This window comes from Corvus kubaryi, unplaced genomic scaffold (genome assembly GCF_017639235.1).
Source record: "Corvus kubaryi isolate FWS band 111438036 unplaced genomic scaffold, C.kubaryi_AGA036_p1.0 121, whole genome shotgun sequence".
In the NCBI taxonomy this organism is placed as follows: domain Eukaryota; kingdom Metazoa; phylum Chordata; class Aves; order Passeriformes; family Corvidae; genus Corvus; species Corvus kubaryi.
This window is the reverse complement of record NW_024580656.1, coordinates 1,229,170-1,250,014: the sequence shown is the minus strand read 5'-3', so window position 1 is coordinate 1,250,014 and position 20,845 is coordinate 1,229,170. Positions and strand designations below refer to the sequence as shown.

Sequence of the window (20,845 nt, the reverse complement as noted above, 5' to 3'; positions counted from 1 at the left end):
GGGCACAGCACCGGGATTGCACCGGGAACCGGGCACAGCACCGGGATCGAACCGGGAACGGGGCACAGCACCGGGACAGCACCGGGAACGGGGCACAGCACCGGGATTGCACCGGGCATGGGGCACAGCACTGGGACTGCACCGGGCTCGGGAATGCGCTGGGATCGCACCGGGAACCGGGCACAGCACCGGGATTGCACCAGGGTTGCACTGGGCACTGGGACTGCACCGGGATCGCACCGGAACGGGGCACAGCACCAGGCACTGGGGCTGCACTGGACACCGGGATTGCACCGGGAACAGGGCACAGCACCGGGACTGCACCGGGCGCTGGACACTGGGCACAGCACCGGGCATCGGGCACTGCACCGGGACTGCACTGGGCATGGGGCACCGGGCACTGCACCGGGGACAGAGCAGGGGGCGTAGATTTGGGAATGGGGCATGGCACCAAGCATGCGGCACTACCCTGGGCACAGGTCACGGCTCTGGGACTGCACCAGGGGTGCGGGACACTGCTCCGGGCACCGGCACTGCACCGAGCACCCACGGTCGGGGCCCGGTGCCGGAGCCAGGCTGGGTGCCAGCCATCCCAGTGCCACTGCAGGGCCACCTCCCCTCCCCTCCCACCTGTGCTGCGGCCCCGTTCACCCCTTGCCATCGCCCCCAGAGTGGGCACTCGCTGCCCTGCACACTCCAGTGCCAGCCCCCCCCCCCCCCCCCTTCTCTGGACACCACACTCAGCGCAAGGGACAATTTTAATCCAACATAAAACTTCCCGAAGGTACGAACAGAGCCGGGCACTGGGCAGGAAGACACAGTACCCTTGGCTTTTAAGACATTTTCCATTTAAAAAATCCTCTTCCCACCCTGTCCACGCCACCGGTGTGCAGCCGAGCCCCCCATCCCACCGTGCCAGTGGGCAGGGGGTGCCCAGTGTCTCCCCAAAATCCCGCTGCCTTCCCAAGACCTTAATACAGAGAGTGGAGGGAGAAGCAAAGGAAACACGGAGCAGCTCTGGTTGCTCGTTTTTGGGAGGGTTTAACAGCACCAGTTGAACGGGAGAAGCGGGATACGGAGCCTGGCACAAACCACACGTGCACAAAAGAATCCAACACGCAGCCCAAAAATCCACCGGGGGCACGGTGACGCCTGATGGCAGCGGGGTCGGCAAACCAGGGATGTCCCCCTGTCACCGTCACGGTGCTCGGAGCACCACGGCACCAAACCACGGCGGGGGAGGGGGGAAACCGGAACATGCATCAACAAATGGAAACGTTTATATCCCAGAAAACGGTAGAAATGGGGGAGAAATGCTGGGTTGAGCTGTTGGTTGTTGGGTAAGGAGCAACAGGAGGGGAAAGAAAGGGATGAAATTCTCAAATTACAACTGAGGCAGCACAGGCGCTCACTGGGCTGGGGAAGTTGTTGTTTTTTTTTTTTAAAGAGAAAAATTGGGATCTTGTGGGTGTCTGAGCACTGACCAACCAACACCACGGGATCTGGTGGCAGAGAAATGGAAAGAGCAAAAACTGACCCTAAAAATCCCATTAATATTCCCATCTGGGGAATGTCTTGGTTTTTCCCACCTGGAAGGGCCAATGGAGCCAGGTGCCTGTAAAATCTCCAAATAAAACAATTAAACCCTTTTTATATCTCCTGTAAGCTTATAAAATGATCCATATGCTCATCATCTGATGATCCATATGCTAAGAATATCCCGCCCTCTGCATCCCAGCCCAGAGCACCAGCATGTGGGGGATGTTGCTATGGATTTGGGATTTTGTTTTAATTTTAAATATTAGAATTATGGGTTTCTTAGGAGATCTGGGGTGTTTCCAGCTAGAATTGAAGTTAAAAAGTAGGGAAAAGCGAGTGGGTTAGAAAACAGTGGGCTGGGAGCTGGGAGACGCACGGAAAAGGCTGGGACTCCCAGAGCTGGGTTGGCCCCTGCGACAGTCCTGCACTGCCCGTTTAGCTTATAAAAAGTAATAAATTAATTAAGGAATATTTGCATCGAGTCCTTTCTGTACACAGAGGTCGGGGCCCAGCTGGGGAAACGCCGCCGCCAGAAAAGCTCCTGCGTCTCTATAAAAATATGAGCATCTTTCAGGGAGTACAAAAAGCCTTCCAGGGGGGCGAAGTACCGGGCCACAGCCGGCCTGGCCAGCGCCAGTGTCCAGAGTGGCTCCGGGGACGTTTGTCTCATGGATTTGCCGCACAGGATGGGGTGTTGGGGAGGCACTGGGATGCCACAGGGAGCCTGAACCATCCCTGGTGCCGGCGTGGGGCTCAGGCGTGCTTGGCCCCGCTCCACGTGCCCCGGGGAGCCGGGAGATGAGCACCCGGCGGCTCCTGGCCCTGTGCTGGCACTTGCCAGTGGCCGCTTGATCCCTCCCTGCAGTTCCGCTGCTGCTGGGAGCCACGGTCCCGATGCTCACACCCATCCCACCACGGCAAGGAGATGCTGCTGTTTGGCTGCTCAGTGCTGCTGATGGGGTAGGAGCCCTGGCATTCCCACTCGGCCACCGCCGGCTCCTGCTCGTCGCTCTCCGAGCCCTGCACGGCGATCTGCGGGACCGTGCTGGGCTTTGGCTTCGGTGGCGGCTCCGTGCCACCGCCCTGGGCAGCCGTGCCCTGCCCTTCTTCGCTCTTGCCGCCGTCTTCGCTCCCTGCCGCTGTCTCCTGCTCGTCAAAACTCACTTCTTGAACCGCTTCTTGCTTCTTGAAGGAGTCCCGGCGCTCCGACAGGTTCAGGCGCCGCATCACCACCATCTCCTGGTCCCGGTCGTGCCGCTCTCCCAGCCGGGAGCTGGCGGGGTGGTACCCGTGCTCCCCAGGGTACGGCAGCGTGTCTCCCTCCCCGATGGCCTCCCCATCCAGCGTGGACATCTCCAGCCCCAGCTTGCGGCCGCCGCCGGTTTTCTTCTCGGCCAGGATGGTGACGATCTTCTCGGCCGACTGGACGCGCTTGAGGAGGGGGGAGCGGGGGCAGTCGGCGCTGCGGGGCCGGGAGCTCTGCCGGACGATGGTGGGGGGGGACAGGGTCTTGCCCTGGAAGGAATGGGGGGTTTTGGGGTACCCATGGAGCGGCGATGGGGAGCGCTGGGGGGAAGGCGGGCGCTGGGCCGAGGAAGGGGTGCAGGCCAGGGGCGAGGGGGGGATGCTGCTGGTGGATTTGCGACGTCCCACTTTGTAGCGCGGCCCACCCAGTTTGGGGGCCAGCCCGTGCAGGGAGCTGGGGCGCACGTGGCCGGCGGGTGATGTTGGGGTGCTGGAGGAGGGAGAGGTGCTCTGAGGGGACACAGCATCTGCCGTACAAAGAGAAAAGGTCACTGTAGGGATGGAGGGACACGGCCTCCCCGAGGGACACACAGCATCCTGCCCTGCCCCAAGCCAATATCCCCCCTTGGGGTACCTGAGGGCAGGTCGGGAGCGGGGCTGCGGCACGGCGTCGTGGGACCCGGGGACAGGCTGTGCGTGGGGGACTCCGGGAGGCTCTCACTGGAGGACAGAGAGTGATGAAGACCCGAGGAGAAGCTGCGGCTGGTGTGCAGGACCGACGACTGCTTGGAGATCTTCTTGAAAAGGGATTTTCTCCTGCTGGGGGGGGGGGACAGGAATAACTTTGGCTTCTTCTTAAAGCTGTTAGCCTCAAGCTTGCTGACCTGGTGGCAGCAGGACCAGACCCCACTGGACATCCTAGTATGGCAGATCCAGAGAATCCAACCCAGTGCCAGCAGGGCCAGACCACACTGGACACCCCGATATGGCAGATCCAGAGCATTCCTCCAGTTGCCCACGCACGGGGACAAACACAGTTCTATCCTGGTTTTACCTACCTGTCTTGGCCATCCCTTTTTCTGCTCTTTTTACTCCTCCGTGCCATTCTTGTCTTGGAGCTGTTCTTCCGTGCAGGACCAATTTTAATGGAGGTGTTTTCCAGGGCAGTGGTCCTCAGGGCCACTTTATTCCCACTCTGAGGGGTGGAAAAAGAATCACCATAGCACTGGATCCAAACCAGCTCCTGCCTCAGCTGCCAGCAAAGGCAGTGCCAGGGAGCTGCTGAATTGATGCCCTGGGAGAGCAGAGCAGCTCTGGTCACCCACCTTCAGCAGCAGCTCCACGACGTCCCGGTGGACCAAACCCAGCACGGACTCGCCGTTCACGTGTGTGATGAGATCGCCTGCCCTCAGCCCGGCCTCCTGCGCGGGGCTCCCCTCCTCCACGCTCTGCAACCCAAACACAAAGATTTTATTTGGATGCAGGCTTCCTCCTGGGGTTTTCCCACTGGGAAAGGCAGTGTCTGGCACCACTAGACCCCAGGGCACATACCCAGACCATGTGGTGGACAGTGTAGACGTCGCTGTCGCCCATGTAGACGCGGATGGCTCGTAGGGTGAAGCCGTACTTCTTCCCCGAGCTGTGGATGATGATGGGCGGCCGCAGGCTGGCGATGGCCAGCGAGGAGTCTCGGCTCGGGGAGGAGTCCCGGGAAGAGGGGTTGGACGAGAGCGAGTGGGGCGAGATGGGGCTCATCAGGGGACCACCACCGAAGTCATCTGCAAGCAGAAGGAGCCGGCTCAGTCCGGCAAAACCACGTGGCAGTGGCCATCCAGCAGGATAAATCACACAGCACACAGACCTGATGTGATGATGAGGGACAGGGCTGAGACGGAGGCAGATTTGGGCACACGGCTGCCCAGCGAGGCTCTCTGCCTCTCCGGCACATCCTTCTGGGTGCTCAGCCGACGGCCCCCGCTCGGCTCCAGGCTCCGGGGAGTCGAGTTCTTGGTGCCAGTGCTGTTGCTCCGCAGGCGGATGCGGTTCAGGCTGACGAGATCGGCTGCACAGAGGGGAGTAGGGAGAGTTTGGGGATGTGGAGAAGCCACCCCGTGCCATGCAGGACCCTGGCTGCCCCCAGAGCATCCCACACTGGCGCCCACAGCCCACACACCGGATAACGCCGACTGCTTCACCGCGCCGCCAGCCCCCGCGTCCGAGTCTCCCACCACAAACTTCGGTCTCTCCGGCTTGGAGGATGCCACGCAAGGGCTCTCATCCTCCGAGGAGAAGGCAAACTTGGGCATGGTGTCCAGGCTGAGGGTGCTGGGCAGTGCGGTGGGGCTGCGGCTCCGCTCGTGCCGGGAGGCGTACGGCGTGGCGCTGCCAGACGTCCAGGAGCGGAGGCTGCGTGGGAAGAGCAGGAGGGCTCAGGACAACCCAAGATGGGTGAGGGGGATGGCACTGAGCCCCTGCAGCACCTCAGGACATGTCCCACTGACCTCACTGAACCCTCAGTAAGGACACAAACCCTCAGTGCCACCACAAACCCATGATGTCAGCACAAACCCTTGGTCCTGGCACAAGCCCTGGGCACTGGCAAGAGCCCACACCAGCAGTGCAGCCCCCCTGACCACGCACCGGGGCTCGGTGCCCGCTGGCCGGCTCCTGTCCTCATCTCCCGAGTGCCGGTCCCACCGCTCTTCTTTGTCATCACAGTGACTCCGGTCGGAGGAGGAGAGACTGAGGGTGGAGTTGACGGCCAGGAACTCAGAGCTGCTGTACACCTGAGGAGGAGAGGAGCCATCAGCAAGGAGCAGAAATTGGGGAATCTGGGTGCTCTGGTGTCAGCCAAGACACCGATGCTCGGCACAGCCGCACTGGTTGCAGTGCCAAAGTATTTTGGATGCTGCAGGAGGGACTGGAGCACCTTGCTGAAGCGGTGGGAGCAGGAGGAGAACTGCCCGATCTCCACCGATGATTCCTCGTCATTGGTTTCCTCATCCTCTGAATCCAAGTGGCGATACCTCTCGGAGCGAGCTGAAAGCAAGAGCCAGAGGGGAAAGGGATGTCACCCTGCCTGCAGAGCTCCACGTCCTGCCTGTAGGGCCAGGTGGGACCTACACCCACGGGGTGACAGCCCAGTCCCAAATCCCAGTGGAGATTTGGGGGGAGGAAGCTGGTAAGGGTGAGCAGTCTGGAAAGAGGATTGTATCTGTTTCGTGATATGGGTTGTAAAGCAACCAGCTTCCCCCAGGAGATTTTCATCCCCCATGGGAGCATCCAAAGTGCAGCGGGGATAATGGATTGGCAGAGGGGGAAAAGGAATGGATTTGGCCTCACTGTCAAAGTAGCTGGTATCATCCTCCGACTCCAGCTGGGGGATGAACTCAGCCTTCTGCCGCAGCAGCCCGTTCCAGTCCAGATGGAGGAAGAAGGAATGGTGCTTCACCTCATGTGCACCTCCTGCCAGGCAGAGAAACCCGTGTCAGGGACATGGGGCAGGAGGGACCTGGGATGCTCCTGCTCCCATCCCAAACAGCACAGTCTCTCCTCCACACACAGCAAATGGCTTAAAAAAGGACAGACAGGAGCCCTGTGCAGCCTTCCTGGGGGGAACCCTGAGCAGAAGACCTCCTCTGAGCACCCTCAGTGTGGTAGGACATGCTTTGGACTCAAAGCCATGCAAGCTTGATGAGAATGGAGGTGCCAGGTCACCCCCAAGGGGGTTGCCATGCGTACCAGTGCCCAGGCGCTCGAGGGGACACTGCCTCAGCAACCGTGTGATCAGGTCCTGGGCATCTGCAGGGAGAGCCTCGTCCCCTTCTGGCCACATAATTTCATCTGCAAGGAAAAAGGAAAAGAGATTTGGGGTGGCTGAAAGGGTTTGGACACTTCTGGGCAGCAGGAAAGTCCCCCGGGAGCTGCAGCAGGGGAAGGGCCCTCCCAAAGCAGGAAGTCAAAGCTTGAGGAGCCTCCTCACTGTTCAGCCGGGTGTGACAGGAAGGAACGAAGCTTCCCAAGTGTTAAAGGACAAGCCTTGGCTGCTGGGAACACAAACTTGTCCCTGACACTCACCACTGATGACCTGCCCAAAGAGCTCCTCGGGGGTGTCTCCGAAGAAGGGGACGCAGCCCACCAGGAACTCGTAGAGGATGATGCCCATGGCCCACCAGTCCACGGGCTTCCCATAGCCCTGGATGAGGATGACTTCAGGGGCGATGTACTCTGGAGTGCCACACACCTGCATGGGAAGCAGGGCCTGACACCTCCGCAGGGACCTTTGCAACAAGTCCTGAGGTTGTCCCAGACCCCAGTGATGGCAGGTCAGCCACGTGGAGCAGGACCTCGTACCTGCTTGTCCATGAACTCCCGCGTGTCCTTCTCCATGTGCCCTTCGTAGAGGTTCGTGGTCATGTTCATCAGGCCGATCTTTGACAGACCAAAGTCTGTCAGCTTTATGTGGCCCATGGAGGTGATGAGCAAACTGCAAGAGAAGACAGACACCCCACAATGCTGCTGTTTGCTCCTGTGGAGACTTGAGATGGACCGGCCACACCCCAGGACCTCTGGTCCTGATGCAACAGCACAGAACCAGTCTCTGGGCAACAAAACCCATTCTGCCCTTCCCTCTTGTCTTTCCCTTTTCCATCCAAAGCCAGCCCCACCCTTGCTCAGACCTGACCCACATCCTCACTTGTCAGGTTTGAGGTCCCGGTGGACGATGCCGTAGTTGTGGAGGTACTCCAGGGCAAGGACGGTCTCAGCAAAGTACATCTTCGCCATGTCGACGGGCAGGGGGCCCATGTTCTTCAGCAACGTGGCACAATCCCCCCCTGTGGGGACACAGGGGGATCAGAGAAGGCAGTGAGGTCAGCAGGCCCAGCGGGCTCCCAGCCAGCCCCTCTGAGCAGCTGATCCCCAGGCACGGGGCACAAACACACTCTGAGGTGACCATGGCCACCACCTTCATCAAGGTGGGACTCAGGATCCCAAGATCATCTCCTCGTGCTTCCCTCTGCTTCCCTGAGCAAAGCAGGGCAGGAGATGTCCAGGTGTTGTCCTTGATGCTCAGACTTTGATATCCTCCCCTCCTCCCTGCACCCTCCAGCCCCAAGTCCTGCTCTCACCTTCCACATACTCCATGACCATGCAGAGGTGTCGCTTCGTCTCGAAGGAGCAGAACATGCTGACCACGAAGGGGTTCTCGGCGAAGGTGAGGATGTCCCTCTCCACGAACACCTGCTGGATCTGGTTCCTCAGGATAAGGTTCTGCTTGTTGATTTTCTTCAGGGCAAAGCGCTGCCGTGTCTCCCTGTGCCTCACCAGGTACACGGCCCTGGAGGAACGGCCGGACCTCAACACACATCCTCCAGCCACCAGCACTGACCACCCCACACCGTGGGGCTCGGACAGGGAGGGCTTTGGAGTCATTTACAGGTGGAGACAACTGATAGGAACTCCCCAACTCACCCATAAGCCCCGTTGCTGATCAGCTTGATGGTCTCGAAGTCCCCCTCGCAGGGCTTCCTCCGTGGGACGGTGACTGAGGGCTGGCTCTGAAGAAGACACAGGTTTTTAATGTTTCCCATTTGCAAGCAGGAATTCACCCAGCACCATCATGTACCACCTCCAAAAGCTTCTTTCTGCCAGAGCCCTCTCCAGCTGCAAACCCCAAGCCAGAAGCCCAAGATGCTCTGCAGATCAAGAGCCCACTCCGAGCTCTGTCCATTCAAGAAGCCAAATGAGGGATTGTGAGATCTTCCGCTTAGTACATCAATCACCCTTGAGGACAATCCAGATGAACATCTCCCAGTCTGGGACAGTTGCAAGGAGCTCTGGTGTGGGGTGAGGCTGGGGGAAGCCGGAGGCAGCAGGTGGCACATGCAGGTGGGACCACACTCACCTCACAGGTGTCATCGTTCTCCGGTGTGATGGTGTTCCCGCTGTCAAAGTGATCCAGCTGCCCCATTTCTGCAGGTGACAGGGATGGTTTTCACTTTCCTCATGCTTGACCCCCACCAAAATCACCCCCTGCCCAACCACTCTCCTTCCAAACTCAGAGACCCCGTGGGGATTTAGCCACATGCTTTGCTCGAGCTATCGTGTGGAGAAATTCAGGTCATGACGTTAAGAGGTTCAACACAAGGTTAAACATTTATATAATTCTTTTTTTGATAGTCATTCCTGCGTTCTCCAGGGATTACGATTCCCCCCCCTATGGCCATGGATTAAGTGGTTTTGAGCTTAATCTGCTTTGCTGAACGTGTTGGAAGTAACAATAAGGGATGTGGGGCTGGCTAGAAGGACTTGGCCATCGTCCTGGTCCTGCAGTGACTCTCCCACCATGACACCAGCTCAGCCCTACAGGTCTCCCTGACAGCTCCCAGTGCTCGATTGTGATCACCAGTGGCCAAACTGGGAGTCCACATCCTGCTGCAGACCTCAGAGCCACCAGCCCAAGTGCTTCCCTACCCTCCAGTGGGTCCTTGACGAGCCCCAGTTGGCTGATGATGTATCGGGGAATATCGGTCTTTATTCCCTGCCCAACTTTGGCGTGTCCTTCTGCAGCTTCCAGGAGATGGTAAAACTCCTCTGGGTCGAACTCCTGGATGGGGAAAACCAAGCACAGTTGAGGAGAGAGATTTTGCAAAGTTAAACTTCTCCTCTAAGCCTTGCAGGAGACACCTGTAACTGGGGACAGGCCCTGGACATGTCGTTTCCCTGTCATTCCCCATGTCAAGGGTGATGGAAAAAAAAATGTAGCTCTGTGAGTTGGCTTTGGAAGGAAAACAAAGGGAGATGAAAATTTCATCAGGAACAACAGCACAAGGTGAGTGCTTTAGAAATTCAGCACATCAGCTAAAAAATAAAGCCCTGAAAACCACAGAATCACAGCTTGGTTTGGGCTGGAAGAGACCTTAAAGATCATCTCATTCCAACCCCCTGCCATGGGCGGGGACACCTTCCACTCTCCCAGGTTGCTCCAAGCCCCATCCAGCCTGGCCTTGGGCACTTCCAGGGATCCAGGGGCATCCTGGAGGCTTTGCCTCCTCTCCAGGCTGGCACAGACCACGAAAGACAAGACAGGAGCTTCCATGTCTTACCAGGCACTCCAGAAGTCGAGCAGGGCGGGAGATGATGATCAGCAGCTTCCTCACCAACTGGTCAATGAACTTCACCTCCTCACTCTCGGAACGCTCCTGAGCCTGTAGGGAATGGAGACAGATGCCAGGTGTCCCTTGGTGGCCTCACAAGGTGGCACCAGGCAGGGAACTGCCCTGTACTCACGTCTCGGAGCATCTTCTCTAGTTTCTCCTGCAGCTCCATGAAGTAGCGGGAGGTGATGAGAGCTCCCTGGGACTTGGCCAGGCAGTCTCGGGCCAGCTCGATGATCTGGTGGTGGATGAAGCCCAGCACCCCATCAGCCAGGGGCAGGGTGCTGCTTGGGGAGAAGTTGGTGATGGTGTCCTGCAGGCGCTCTTCCATCTGGGCTGTGGCCTGCAAGGCAGAGTGGCTGGTGATGTCCAGGAACACATGTCCCCATGCCATGGGTTTGGCCAGCCAGGATCTCATCCCAGCACCTCCTGCACTGTGTTTGGCCAGCCAGGACCTCATCCCAGCACCTCCTGCACTGGGTTTGGCCAGCCAGGATCTCATCCCAGCACCTCCTGCAGCTCAAATATCCACATGCACATCATGACCCCACCTGGGACCCAGCAGACTGCAAAAAACTCCACCAAAGTCTCCAGAGACCTCTGCCTGCTTGTGTGATGGGGCAGACCCACAGGTTTATTGCATCTCCAGTGTCCCCAACACCCCCAGGATCCATCCACCCATGCACTCCACACTCCCGCATGGAGAGGTTGTTCTGGAGAAGGTGCTGCCAGGATGCCAGGGAAGCACTGACATCCCCCAGGGCCCGGCAGTTACCTTGGGGAACCTCTCCTTGTAGACATGGTTCATCATCACCACCTCATTATCAAACGTTCCGCTCGTCCGTCCAGGGCTGCAGAGGGAGGAAAAGTGGTGTTACGAGGCTCAAGTCATTTACATCTATGCAAATAGCCACTACCCCTGGAGAGCAATTTGTTCCCTCCTCCTAAATCCTGATTCCAAGCGGCTAAAGCTCATCCAAGTGGAGTCACCATCTTTGGGCCAGCACTCCCAGCAGCATCCCTCCCCCTGGAGGTCCCTGGGATGCGGTCTAGGGAAGCTTAACCTCCTGCAAACCCAGATCCCCAAAGACAAGTCACTTGGAAATCCAGAGCTGAGAGGCTGCTCCATCAGCCACTTGGCTTTGAAGAATGAGCTCATCCTTTCCTTCCTCTGGATCCCACAATTTCTCGCCATCGTTGCCTTTTCTGCAGCTCACCAGCAAACAAAATACCCAACCAAACCTCGTGGTGGACACAGCAATCTCCATTAAACATGGTTTTCCTCCTTCCCTCACCCAACACTTCCCCTCCCAGGGCTCTGCCTGGTGATCCCGTTATGCAAAGCAAGTTGCAGGAGCAGCCAGCAACTCATTAACCACCATAAAATAATAAATATGGTGATTAAAACCAGCCCCAGCCCAGCCCCAGCCCTGCCCCAGCCTTTGCTGTGCCAACTGCAGAGCTGGCATCTCCTCAGTGAAAACCTTGCCACCTACAAACCCCTGTCAGATAATTAATCTGATTTTAATGAAATTCCGGCCGGCAACATGCCGGGCTATGGTTCTGCCTCTGGCAGCAAAGAGGGTCAGGAGATTTTTCAGAGGGAAAAGAGGATTTAACCAAAATATCCCCTGCAAGAAGCACAGGCTTCTGGTGCTGGACAATGTGGGTGGCTCATTGCAGGATGTGACCTTGGAGCAGCAACGTGGAGCTCAGCAGGTCCAGCTGAGGGTCAGCTCACGCAGTGCCGTGGCCACTGGCTCGATGTTTTCTCTGAATTTTCCTCTCTCCAGCCCACAAATTCCCGTTCACCTGAACTCCTTGTGGGTTTTTTTGCAGAGGCAAAGGCCTGCCCCAGCAAACAAAAGTGATGTTTTCTGATCCAAGCCCAGAAATGGGATTTTTATGTTTTAACAGCAGGTCAGTCATGCAAGGATGATCACTGCTTGAGCTTCTGCTTGGTGGTCCCCTCCTCACCACCAAAATCATTCAGAAAACTGAGAAGAGGCTGCAAACCAACTCCTGTGGAACAAATCCTGCTTTCTCCAGCTTCAGCCCTAGGACACAAGTATTGCCTGCTGCCAGGAGAGCAGTGCCACATCCCAACAGCAAAGAATATGCTCAGAACCAGATCTTAATGCCCATGGAGCATAGGATCACAGAATCATGGAACAGTTTGGGACACCTTCCACCAGACCAGGTCGCTCAGAGCCCCACCCAACCTGACCTTGAATATTTCCAGGGATGGGGCACCTACAACCTCAAGCCAAACTCTCTCCACTTCCCTGCAAGAGGCAAACCCATATCAGGGTTTGGGACAGGCTTAGCAGGACCAGGACACCCCAGAAGCAGCTCGTGAGAGGGCAGAGGATGCCCTGGATGTGCCAGCACCCGGTGTATTGTCCTGGCAGCTCCGTGGGTGCCTTCCCACCATGGGTGCCCCACCTGAGGCTCCTGGATCGTGGGCGCAGGCAGGGCGAGTGCCTGCCCTCCTCGTCCGTGACGCTCTCCGTACTGCGGAAATGCTTAGAAAGGAAATGCAGCTCGTCGGGGGTGGGCTGGTACGGCAGCTGGTGCAGGCGCTCCTGGGAGGATGAAGATGACTGGGAAGAGAGAGAGGGATGCAGGAGATCAGGGGAAGGGTCCGTGCTCCCTGGTGTTGGGGTGGGAACCAGCAAGCCCATGAGGGAAGTGTCCCTTGGAGTCTCAAACAGCAAACACTGTCAGGCAGCATGGTCTGGGCTTGGGAGTGTGAAATGTGGAGAAGGGCAGTCTGGGGAGGTCTGCACTGCCCACTCCCAGCCCCAGCTCCCCCATTCTCCCACTCGGTCTGGCTCCACTGAGCCCATCCTTTGTAACTCCAGCATCCCCGGCAGCTCAGTCCTGTCACACCCAGGGATGCTCGAACTCCCAGGGATGCTCTAATGTCCAGGGATGCTGTAACCCCAGGAACACTGTAACCCTAGGACACAGTAACTCCCAGGGATGCTGTAACCCTGGGGATGAAGTTAACCCAGAGATGCTGTAACCCCCAGGGACACTGTAACCCCCAGGGACACTGTAACCCCCAGGGATGCTGCAAGCCCTTAGCCAAGCCCTATGACTTTCTTAAAAGCTCATTTGGGCAGCAGGATGCAGCTAAAGCACATGGTCCTTTAGAACCCAGCGCCGTGGGGCTCGGGAGGCATTTCAGCAAAAAACCTGAGGTTTTAGGATCTTGTCATCTATTGCCATAAATCATCTCTTGCCATAAGAAAGCAAACATTACCGAGACCGTGGAGCTGGGGGTGTTGGTCCCATAGCCAGAGGAGGGTAACGAAGCCAGTGACCACCTTCTGCCATCAGCCCTGTGAGCACAAACGTGACCATCACATACAGGGGAAAAAACCCCAACATCCGAACGCAAATCAACAACATCAGAGCCAAACACTGAGGAGCAGGACACAGGCGTGGCTTGAGGAATAAAGCCCCAAAACCTCTTTTGAGAACAGACTGAAACTGGGTGAAATAAGGGCTTTGCAGGGGAGGGGGCCTGTGCTGAGGCCACGGTGTGCAGGGACAGTGGCAGCCAGCAGGGTCACTGCAAAGGGGCAGCGCCGGGACTCTGTGGAATCCATTTCAGAAGGGGCAAAAAAAACTGCCTGCGAGAATCTGATTTTTAACCAGAGCAAAATTCAGCCTGCTGGGAGTTTTCTTGGTGAGAAACTGAGATTCCCAAAGACCCATCCTGAGACAGCAGGCGCCGGGGAGTAGAGCCTGGCCATAAACAGGAAAGGAACCGCTCATACGCAGGCGAATGCTTCCTCTCGGAGATGTTTCCAAGGGATGGGGACACATCCAGGTCAAGATGAGGCCCTTCACCTCCCACTGCCATTTCCCGTGCGGGGTCAAGGACAGCAGGAGCTGGCAGGGTGCCACATCCAGCTCCAGCACTCGCAAACTCCTGACCCCACAGCCTGGCTGCTCCCTCTGTTACAAGTGTGCAAACCACCCCAGAGCCCCCGGCGTTTTTCCATGCCACGATCGATGGGTTAAAATCAGCCACCCGCCTCCATGTGTGCAATTAATTAATTAGTTAAACGGGGTTTTGGTGGCTGCATCTGGAGCAGCGTGGGCTGGGGAGGGGATTCAGCAGGATCTGCCTCTGTGGGGACCTGGATGAGCATCCATCCCCAGACTCTTCTGCGAATCCATCAGGAGCACTCAGAGCCCGAGATGGGGCTGAACACATAGCCAGGGGTGATGTGATGGGAACAGAGATATTTCTGCTCCCAGAGCTGAAGGGAGCCCAGTCCTGGTGCAAAACTTCCCCCCCAGGAATGCAGACAAAGAATCACAGAGTCCTAGATGGGCTTGCATTGGAAAGGACCTCAAAGAGCCAGTCCCAGTCCCTGCCATGTGCAGAGACACCTTCCACTTGACCAGGTTGCTCCGAGCCTTGTCCAACTTGGCCTTGAACACTTAGAAAAGAAGGTCCCTGATGATGTGGAGCAGACACCTCCCCAAAATGCAGCCCCTGCCCAGTCTTGGTACTTGCCTGTCAGTCCGAGGAGCATGGCTGGGGTGGTGGGAGGAACCAGTCACGGCAGAGCAAACACCACCAGGCCAGAAACCAGGCAGAAGGAAAGCAAAAATAAAAGCAAAACAAGTCACTTGAGATCAACAGAACAGTTCCCTGGTGGGAGAATGATCTTTACTAGTGAATATTTACTGCTCTGGGACTGGGGTTGGGAGCTCACCTGCGAGCGAAGGGGAAGTTGATGGAGGTGCTGGCAGAGAAGTTCCGTGGGCTGTCCAAGGGACTGCTCCCAGCTGCAGGGAGAAAGGGGGAAAATTCATCCTGAAACCCACCCCAATACAACATCCAGGGGTGCTTGGGGTTGCTCCTTCAGGGAAAGAGTGTTTAAGTCACTTCCCAACCTATTTCCCCCTGGAAAAGGCACCTGGCAGCCAGGAGCCAGTCCACTGCTGCTAACAAGGTGCTGAAGCCCTCCAAGATACTTGGGTAATTTTGGGAGATGCTGCACCCATCCGCTGGGTTGGGTTGGGAGATGCTGAACCCATCCCTTACCTGTTGGCACAGAGAGCGGGGAGAGAGGCCGCGAGAGGGTCGGAGAGGGGGTGCCCACCACTAAGCTCTTCCTATTGCTGCTTCGGCAACTGGGGAAGGAAGAGGGAATTAATTTAGGGAATCAATGACAGCCAGAGCTGCACGGGCTCAGACATGGAAGGATCTGCCTGCACGTGAATTCCTGTGCCAGGGAGCACGGCTGCTGTCACCCCATTGATTATGGATCTCCTGCCATGGGAAAGATCCATCCCCAGGCCTGGCGCTGCTGGAGATGGGCTGACAGGGTTATTTTTAACAAAGAACTGTCTCGTCAAGGTCCCACTTCTAGTTTTGGCTCACTGGGGAGGGCAGAGACAGGCAAACAGCCCCAGGGCAGGAAGAGAAAAAGGGATGTAAAAGGAGGAAGCGGTGGAAATGCCAAGTGGCCACAACCTGAGCTGCTCCATTGCATGGAAAATGCCCCTAGTTCCTATAAATCCTCTACCCTTGGTGGTTCCCATGTCACAGCAGAGAGGACAGTCCCAACCCCCTGAGACCTTGCAGTGTGACCAGGAGGTGGTGGGAATTTTGCCCCGGCTGGGCCGTGCTCTGTCCAGCAGCAGGAGGGAGCCACGTGCACCAGCACCAGGTGAAAAGCAGCCCCAGCACCCTGACACCCCAAAACTCCACAAAAAATCCCATCCTGGTACCACATCCCACAGAGCACCTCGGCAAGGCCACATCCACAAGTACTGAGTCTTCATATCCCTGTCTCCATTCCCACCCTCCCAACTCACAAGGTTTCAACCCTCATAGGAATTTTGTTTTTCCTTTCAGCCCCGAGTCCAAGGCTGCCTTACAAGGGTGGCTCAGCCTCGGAAATTCCCCCAGGGATGCTGCAGCCCCACTCCTGTCATGCCCCACTCCCACATTTCAACCCCCTTTAAAACACGATGGGCTCATTTAAGTTCTCCTTCACTCTGCCAAGAGGAAGCTGCAAATATCCACGGCACAGAGCAGAAGCTCAAGCACGAGGACAACCCTCCCCTTCCTCTATTTCCGCTTCCTCAGGCTGCGGATTCCGCAAAGACACCGCGTTTCCTCACCAAGCTGGGAACAGGAGCCCACACAGATGCTACTAATTAAAGGACATCGTTTAACACCATACCACGGCCACAAACACCCACAGCACTGAGGGGACGAACTGGAAGCGAAGGGATTCTCCACGGATCCCAAAAACAGACGCGAGTGGCAGATGTGGCATGAGGGTGTAAAGGACAATGATTCACAACAGGTCCCTGCAGGTGGATGTACAAGGCACTGATGGAGAGCCAACGCCAGCAAGGCGTGGTCAGAGCTCTACAAGTGTAGTCAGAGCTCCAAACACATGGACAGAGCTCCACACGCATGGACAAAGCCCTACACGCGCGGTCAGAGCTCCACACCTGACATCCAGCACCCCTCACCTCCCTCTGGCATCTCCCCCCTGCGGGGCTCCTCCTGCTCTGGTTTTAGTGGGGCTAAAACCAGGAGCTCCAACTCTTCTGAAGGTCTCAGCCACCAGGGAGGCTGCTGGAGGCCCCCAGACCCCTCCTCTGCACCTCCCTGCACTCAGGAGGAGGGGTCTCTGGGTGTCCCCCTGGGACACACATCCTGTGACTGCTCTGAGGTCACCTGGAGCTGCAGTGACCCTGGAGGGCTCAGAACATTCCTCTCAGCACCTGGGCTGAGCTGAGATGTTGGGAGGAGACAGAAACCTTTCCCTCCCTGAACATTTATCCCTTCCTGGAATCACAGAATCCCAGAACAGTTTGGGTTGGGAGGGAACTTCAACATGGTCTTGTTCTACCCCTGCCATGGGCAGGGACACCTTCCACCATCCCAGCATGCTCCAAGCGCCAACATCCAACCTGGTCCTGGACATTTCTGCCCTCGGACATTTCTTCCAGGGATCCAGGGGCAGCCACAGCTGCTCTGGGCACCCTGTGCCAGGGCCTCCCCACCCCCACAGGGAACAATTCCTTCCCAATATCGCATCTAACCCTACTCTCTTTCCTGCCTCCGGTGTTTGATTTTCTCACTTAAACACAGGCTTGAGCCCCAGTTAGAGCTGCAAACTCACAGCCCAGCACCCACAGCCTCGGCTGCTGCCAGCTTCATGTGCCGGATGGGAAACTGAGGCAGCGTGAGCAGCCCTGCCCCGCCACCGCAGCGGCACAGGAAGAGGTTTAGGAACCAGGAGGGCTGCAAAGAGCTGCCAGCTCTGGCATTGCTTCACTGCCAGCCCTGCCACAGGGACCGGGGTGCGCGTGCTTCCGTGTCCCGAAGAGCGGACAGCCCGGGGGACGAGGGGCTCACCTCTCCTCCCTCGGTTTCATTTTGGAAATGAAAACAAACCTTCAGTGAAGCAAGTTCCAGTAATGGTGACACGGAGCGAGCCCGACGTTTCCTGTTTCCGCGCGCTCCACCCTCGGCTCCCACAACCATCTTGCGCCACTGTAACCCCCCCTCCGCCTGACACATCATCTACAGCTGGTTCCCATCCTTCCCGCACGGAAACCTCGGGCTAGAAACAAGCCCCAGGGCACAGATGAGCTGCCGAACCCCGATGGAAGGCGCTGGGGCTGCTGCCCGCTCTGCCTCCATCACCTAATTGCGCGTTTGGTACCAAAAATGGAGTGGAAAATCGCTGTCAGCATCTCCCGCGCTCCTCGTGCTGAGGCTGCCTTGGCTGTGGCGCTGCCGCTGCCATCCAGCACTTGTTTCAAGGGATGTGGAAAGTGTGTGACAGCCAGTGTGACCCCAAAGCCTGGAGCAAAATCGTGTGTCACCCGTCGGGAGGCTGCCTGTGAGGAGGAACCGGCATCTCCCAGCGCCTGCTGGCACCACACCAGCACCCGGCCTCGGCACGGGATGTCCAGGGGAAGGAGATGGAGCAGAACCTGGCAGCTCCATAGAATCCTAGAATATCCTGAAGTTGGAAGGGATCCACAAGGATCATCGAGTCCAACTCCTGGCCCTGCACAGGACACCCCAACAATCCCGCCCTGTGCATCCCTGAGAGCGGTGTCCAAACATTCCTTGAACTCAGGCTGGGTACCACGATCAGTTCCCTGGGGAGCTTCCCTCGGGGAAGGGCAGGATGCGGCTGCACAACGCTGAGGTCTCAACCGGCAAATGGCTCTGCCAGGATCTGGCCGAGCGGGGATGGGTGGCTCGGGGTCAGCACTGTGGAACACCGAGGGTCAGGCAGGGAAGTGCACAAAGGGGCTGCAGCTCCCGCTCCTCTCCCGCGGGATCCGACCCTAAACCTCCCAGGACAGCAGAGCACCGTGTGCCCGATGCCAGCGCGGTGTCGGGCACTGCAGCCAGGTGAATCCGAGGAAGAAAACAGCCGGTTTGGGACAAAGTGGGTGCGGGGTGGCGGGAGCAGGGCGGGGTCGGGCCGTGATAAGGGAGCAGGCTCAATCTCAAAGGGCAGAGCAGGCGGCTCCGCTCCTGCTGCGTGACTGAGAGCACGTGTCTGTGCTCCCAGCTCCCTTCCTTGCTGTCCCCCAACAGCTCTAATGTGCCTGGAGATTGGGGAAGTGCCATGGATCACCATGTCCTGGAAAAAAAACTGCTTTCCAGTGGGATAAATTCATGTTTAACTTTGAAACCCGCTGAACCAAGCAGCTGCATCCCAAGTTTCTCCATGACATTTGTCCTCCACGACTTGTGACAGCGCTGAACTCGGCTGCCCCCAGGGATGGGGCTGGGAGAGGGCTGGAATGGGGCTGGGATGAGGATCAGGGTGTGGGTGGTGAAATGCAACACTCTGCCTGGCACGGACCCCACCACATCCTCACTCTGACCTCTCATCCCACCCCAGCCAAAAGCCTGGCACTGTGGGTGATCTTAGGAGCCCACCCTGGAGCACCAAGCAACACATCGGGCACCTCCCAAAAGCAAAATCCCAAATCCTCAAAGGGAATCACAGGGTAACAAGTTGGGTATAGACTTATTTATTTCTTTGCACTGCAAAAAAGCCTCAAGAAACTGCCCAGCACCCTGGGGTGCATCCCTGCACATCCCTGTCCCGCGGGTTCCCGGTGGTGGGTAGGAAACTGTACCTGTTAGATTTGCTGGGCTGTTTCCCTGTGGTGTTTGGAGCTGTTTTCCTGTGGTGTTTGAGGTGTGAACAGCCACGGGCAGCATCCACGGAGAAGGAGAACCCCGTCAGCATCGACCCACCAGCTCTCCTGCCCTGCACCGGCCATCTCCGCATCCCCCCACGGGAAATTAGGATCCCTCAAACCTCTTAATCCCACTAAATAACATCATATGCTTTCTGTTAAATAGGCCAGACCAGTCCTCACCGTGGATTCTAGGAATACCAATGAAAGAAGAGCAAATCCTCTGCCCTTCATGAGAATTACAGCCTCATCATGCTCAGCTGGAGACAGATGACTGCCTAGATCATCTTTCCAATTACACATCTCTCCCAGAGCCCCCCCAGCTTGGCCACCCCGGACTGGAAAACCCCATCCAGTGCCTTTTCTTAATTATTAAGGGTCCTCTTCGCCCATCCTCGCACACTGGCAGCAGGAATTCCCACAGCCCAGGTGCGGCAGGCGCCTTCCCGAGCTGGGATGGGATGGGATGGATACATTTGCTAAGCAACCGTGTTGCTTTGTGCCAGCTCACACTGACACTGACAGACACCAACAATGGGAATCTCTCTGCTCTGCCTCCGCACTGGCTTCAACACCTCTGTTACACAAAGCCTTGGGAGGGTTTTATGCCTGGGCCAGCTACAGCACCCCAAACCTGCTGGATGGAGGTCCCAGCCTGGGGGGCTCAGCGGGTGCTCCGTCCCCCTCCTCGGGGACACGTCCCACCAGCCTGCCTGGGTCAGGCCTGGCCTTGCAGCTGGAGACCCGGGGTAGCCCCCCTTGCACCCCATTTATGCATCCCCCCACCACTGTCCCAGCCCTGCTGCCAAAGGGGGTGGGAGTTATTTGCCCTCCTGGAGCCCTGGCCCCTTCCCACCCCTCCAGGCACCCTGGGGACCCTCACCCCGGTTCGGGCCATGTGCCACATGGGATCCACTCCATCAGCACTGTCCACCTTGGCACAGGGGGTCACAGGGGTATTTCCTGCCTCATACATGTAGGATACTCCCCCTCCCCAACCCACACACACCCCAAAACACCCCCTAATGCCCTGGGACTCTAAACCCCACATCCCCCATGGCACTGGGCTTCCAACCAACCCACCCAACGCTGCACAGCTCACCCCACCCCGCCACACTCGGGATCTGGAGGGTGTTGCCTCAGTGCACAGCACCCCCCAAAAAGATGCAGCTATGGTGCACAGCCCCCCCCCCCCAACCCCCACACCCACATGTGACCTCCCCCAAAGCACAGACACCCCCCCAAAACCACACACCCTGGTGCACAGCCCCCCCCTATATCACACAATCTGGTTCTCACCCCCCATGCATTGCTGCCCTTCCCAAACCCCACCCTGCTGCACCCCACGATACACACGGACCCCCCCAAACCACACACCCCATTGTGCCTCCCAAGTGCTAAGACACCAACCCAAACCCCACACGTGGCCCCCCCCCCAGACCATACACTCCGCTCTCCTCCACCCTGAACACATCCCTGCATCCTCCACTGCACCCAGACCCCCCAAAACACGCACCCCAGGGAGCCCCCGCGGGGTACAGACCCCCCAGCCCACGCACCACGTGTCCCCCCGGTGCAGAGACAGAGCCCCCCCGCCCAGCCACGCACACCGCTGCCCACCCCCCATGCACGGTGGCGTGTCCTGTCCCCCCCAAACCACGCGCCCCGATCACCCCCGG

General features: G+C 57.8%; 1 protein-coding gene across 1 annotated transcript in view; it reads right to left on the bottom strand.

Moving 5' to 3' along the window:
* Window positions 1–740: 740 nt before the first annotated feature.
* MAST3 (microtubule associated serine/threonine kinase 3) overlaps window positions 741–20,845 on the bottom strand; it is a 24,672-nt gene continuing 4,567 nt past the window's right edge. Inside the window, 27 exon segments of the mRNA XM_042044860.1 lie at window positions 741–2,636; window positions 2,638–3,311; window positions 3,419–3,603; window positions 3,843–3,979; window positions 4,110–4,232; window positions 4,336–4,562; window positions 4,646–4,846; window positions 4,958–5,190; window positions 5,425–5,570; window positions 5,714–5,823; window positions 6,127–6,249; window positions 6,526–6,627; window positions 6,862–7,027; window positions 7,138–7,270; window positions 7,481–7,619; window positions 7,914–8,122; window positions 8,257–8,342; window positions 8,690–8,757; window positions 9,259–9,391; window positions 9,891–9,992; window positions 10,075–10,284; window positions 10,717–10,792; window positions 12,387–12,544; window positions 13,210–13,288; window positions 14,479–14,499; window positions 14,681–14,753; window positions 15,013–15,101. Coding sequence (XP_041900794.1) covers window positions 2,001–2,636; window positions 2,638–3,311; window positions 3,419–3,603; window positions 3,843–3,979; window positions 4,110–4,232; window positions 4,336–4,562; window positions 4,646–4,846; window positions 4,958–5,190; window positions 5,425–5,570; window positions 5,714–5,823; window positions 6,127–6,249; window positions 6,526–6,627; window positions 6,862–7,027; window positions 7,138–7,270; window positions 7,481–7,619; window positions 7,914–8,122; window positions 8,257–8,342; window positions 8,690–8,757; window positions 9,259–9,391; window positions 9,891–9,992; window positions 10,075–10,284; window positions 10,717–10,792; window positions 12,387–12,544; window positions 13,210–13,288; window positions 14,479–14,499; window positions 14,681–14,753; window positions 15,013–15,101 — 4,639 coding nt within the window. The 3' untranslated portion in view covers window positions 741–2,000.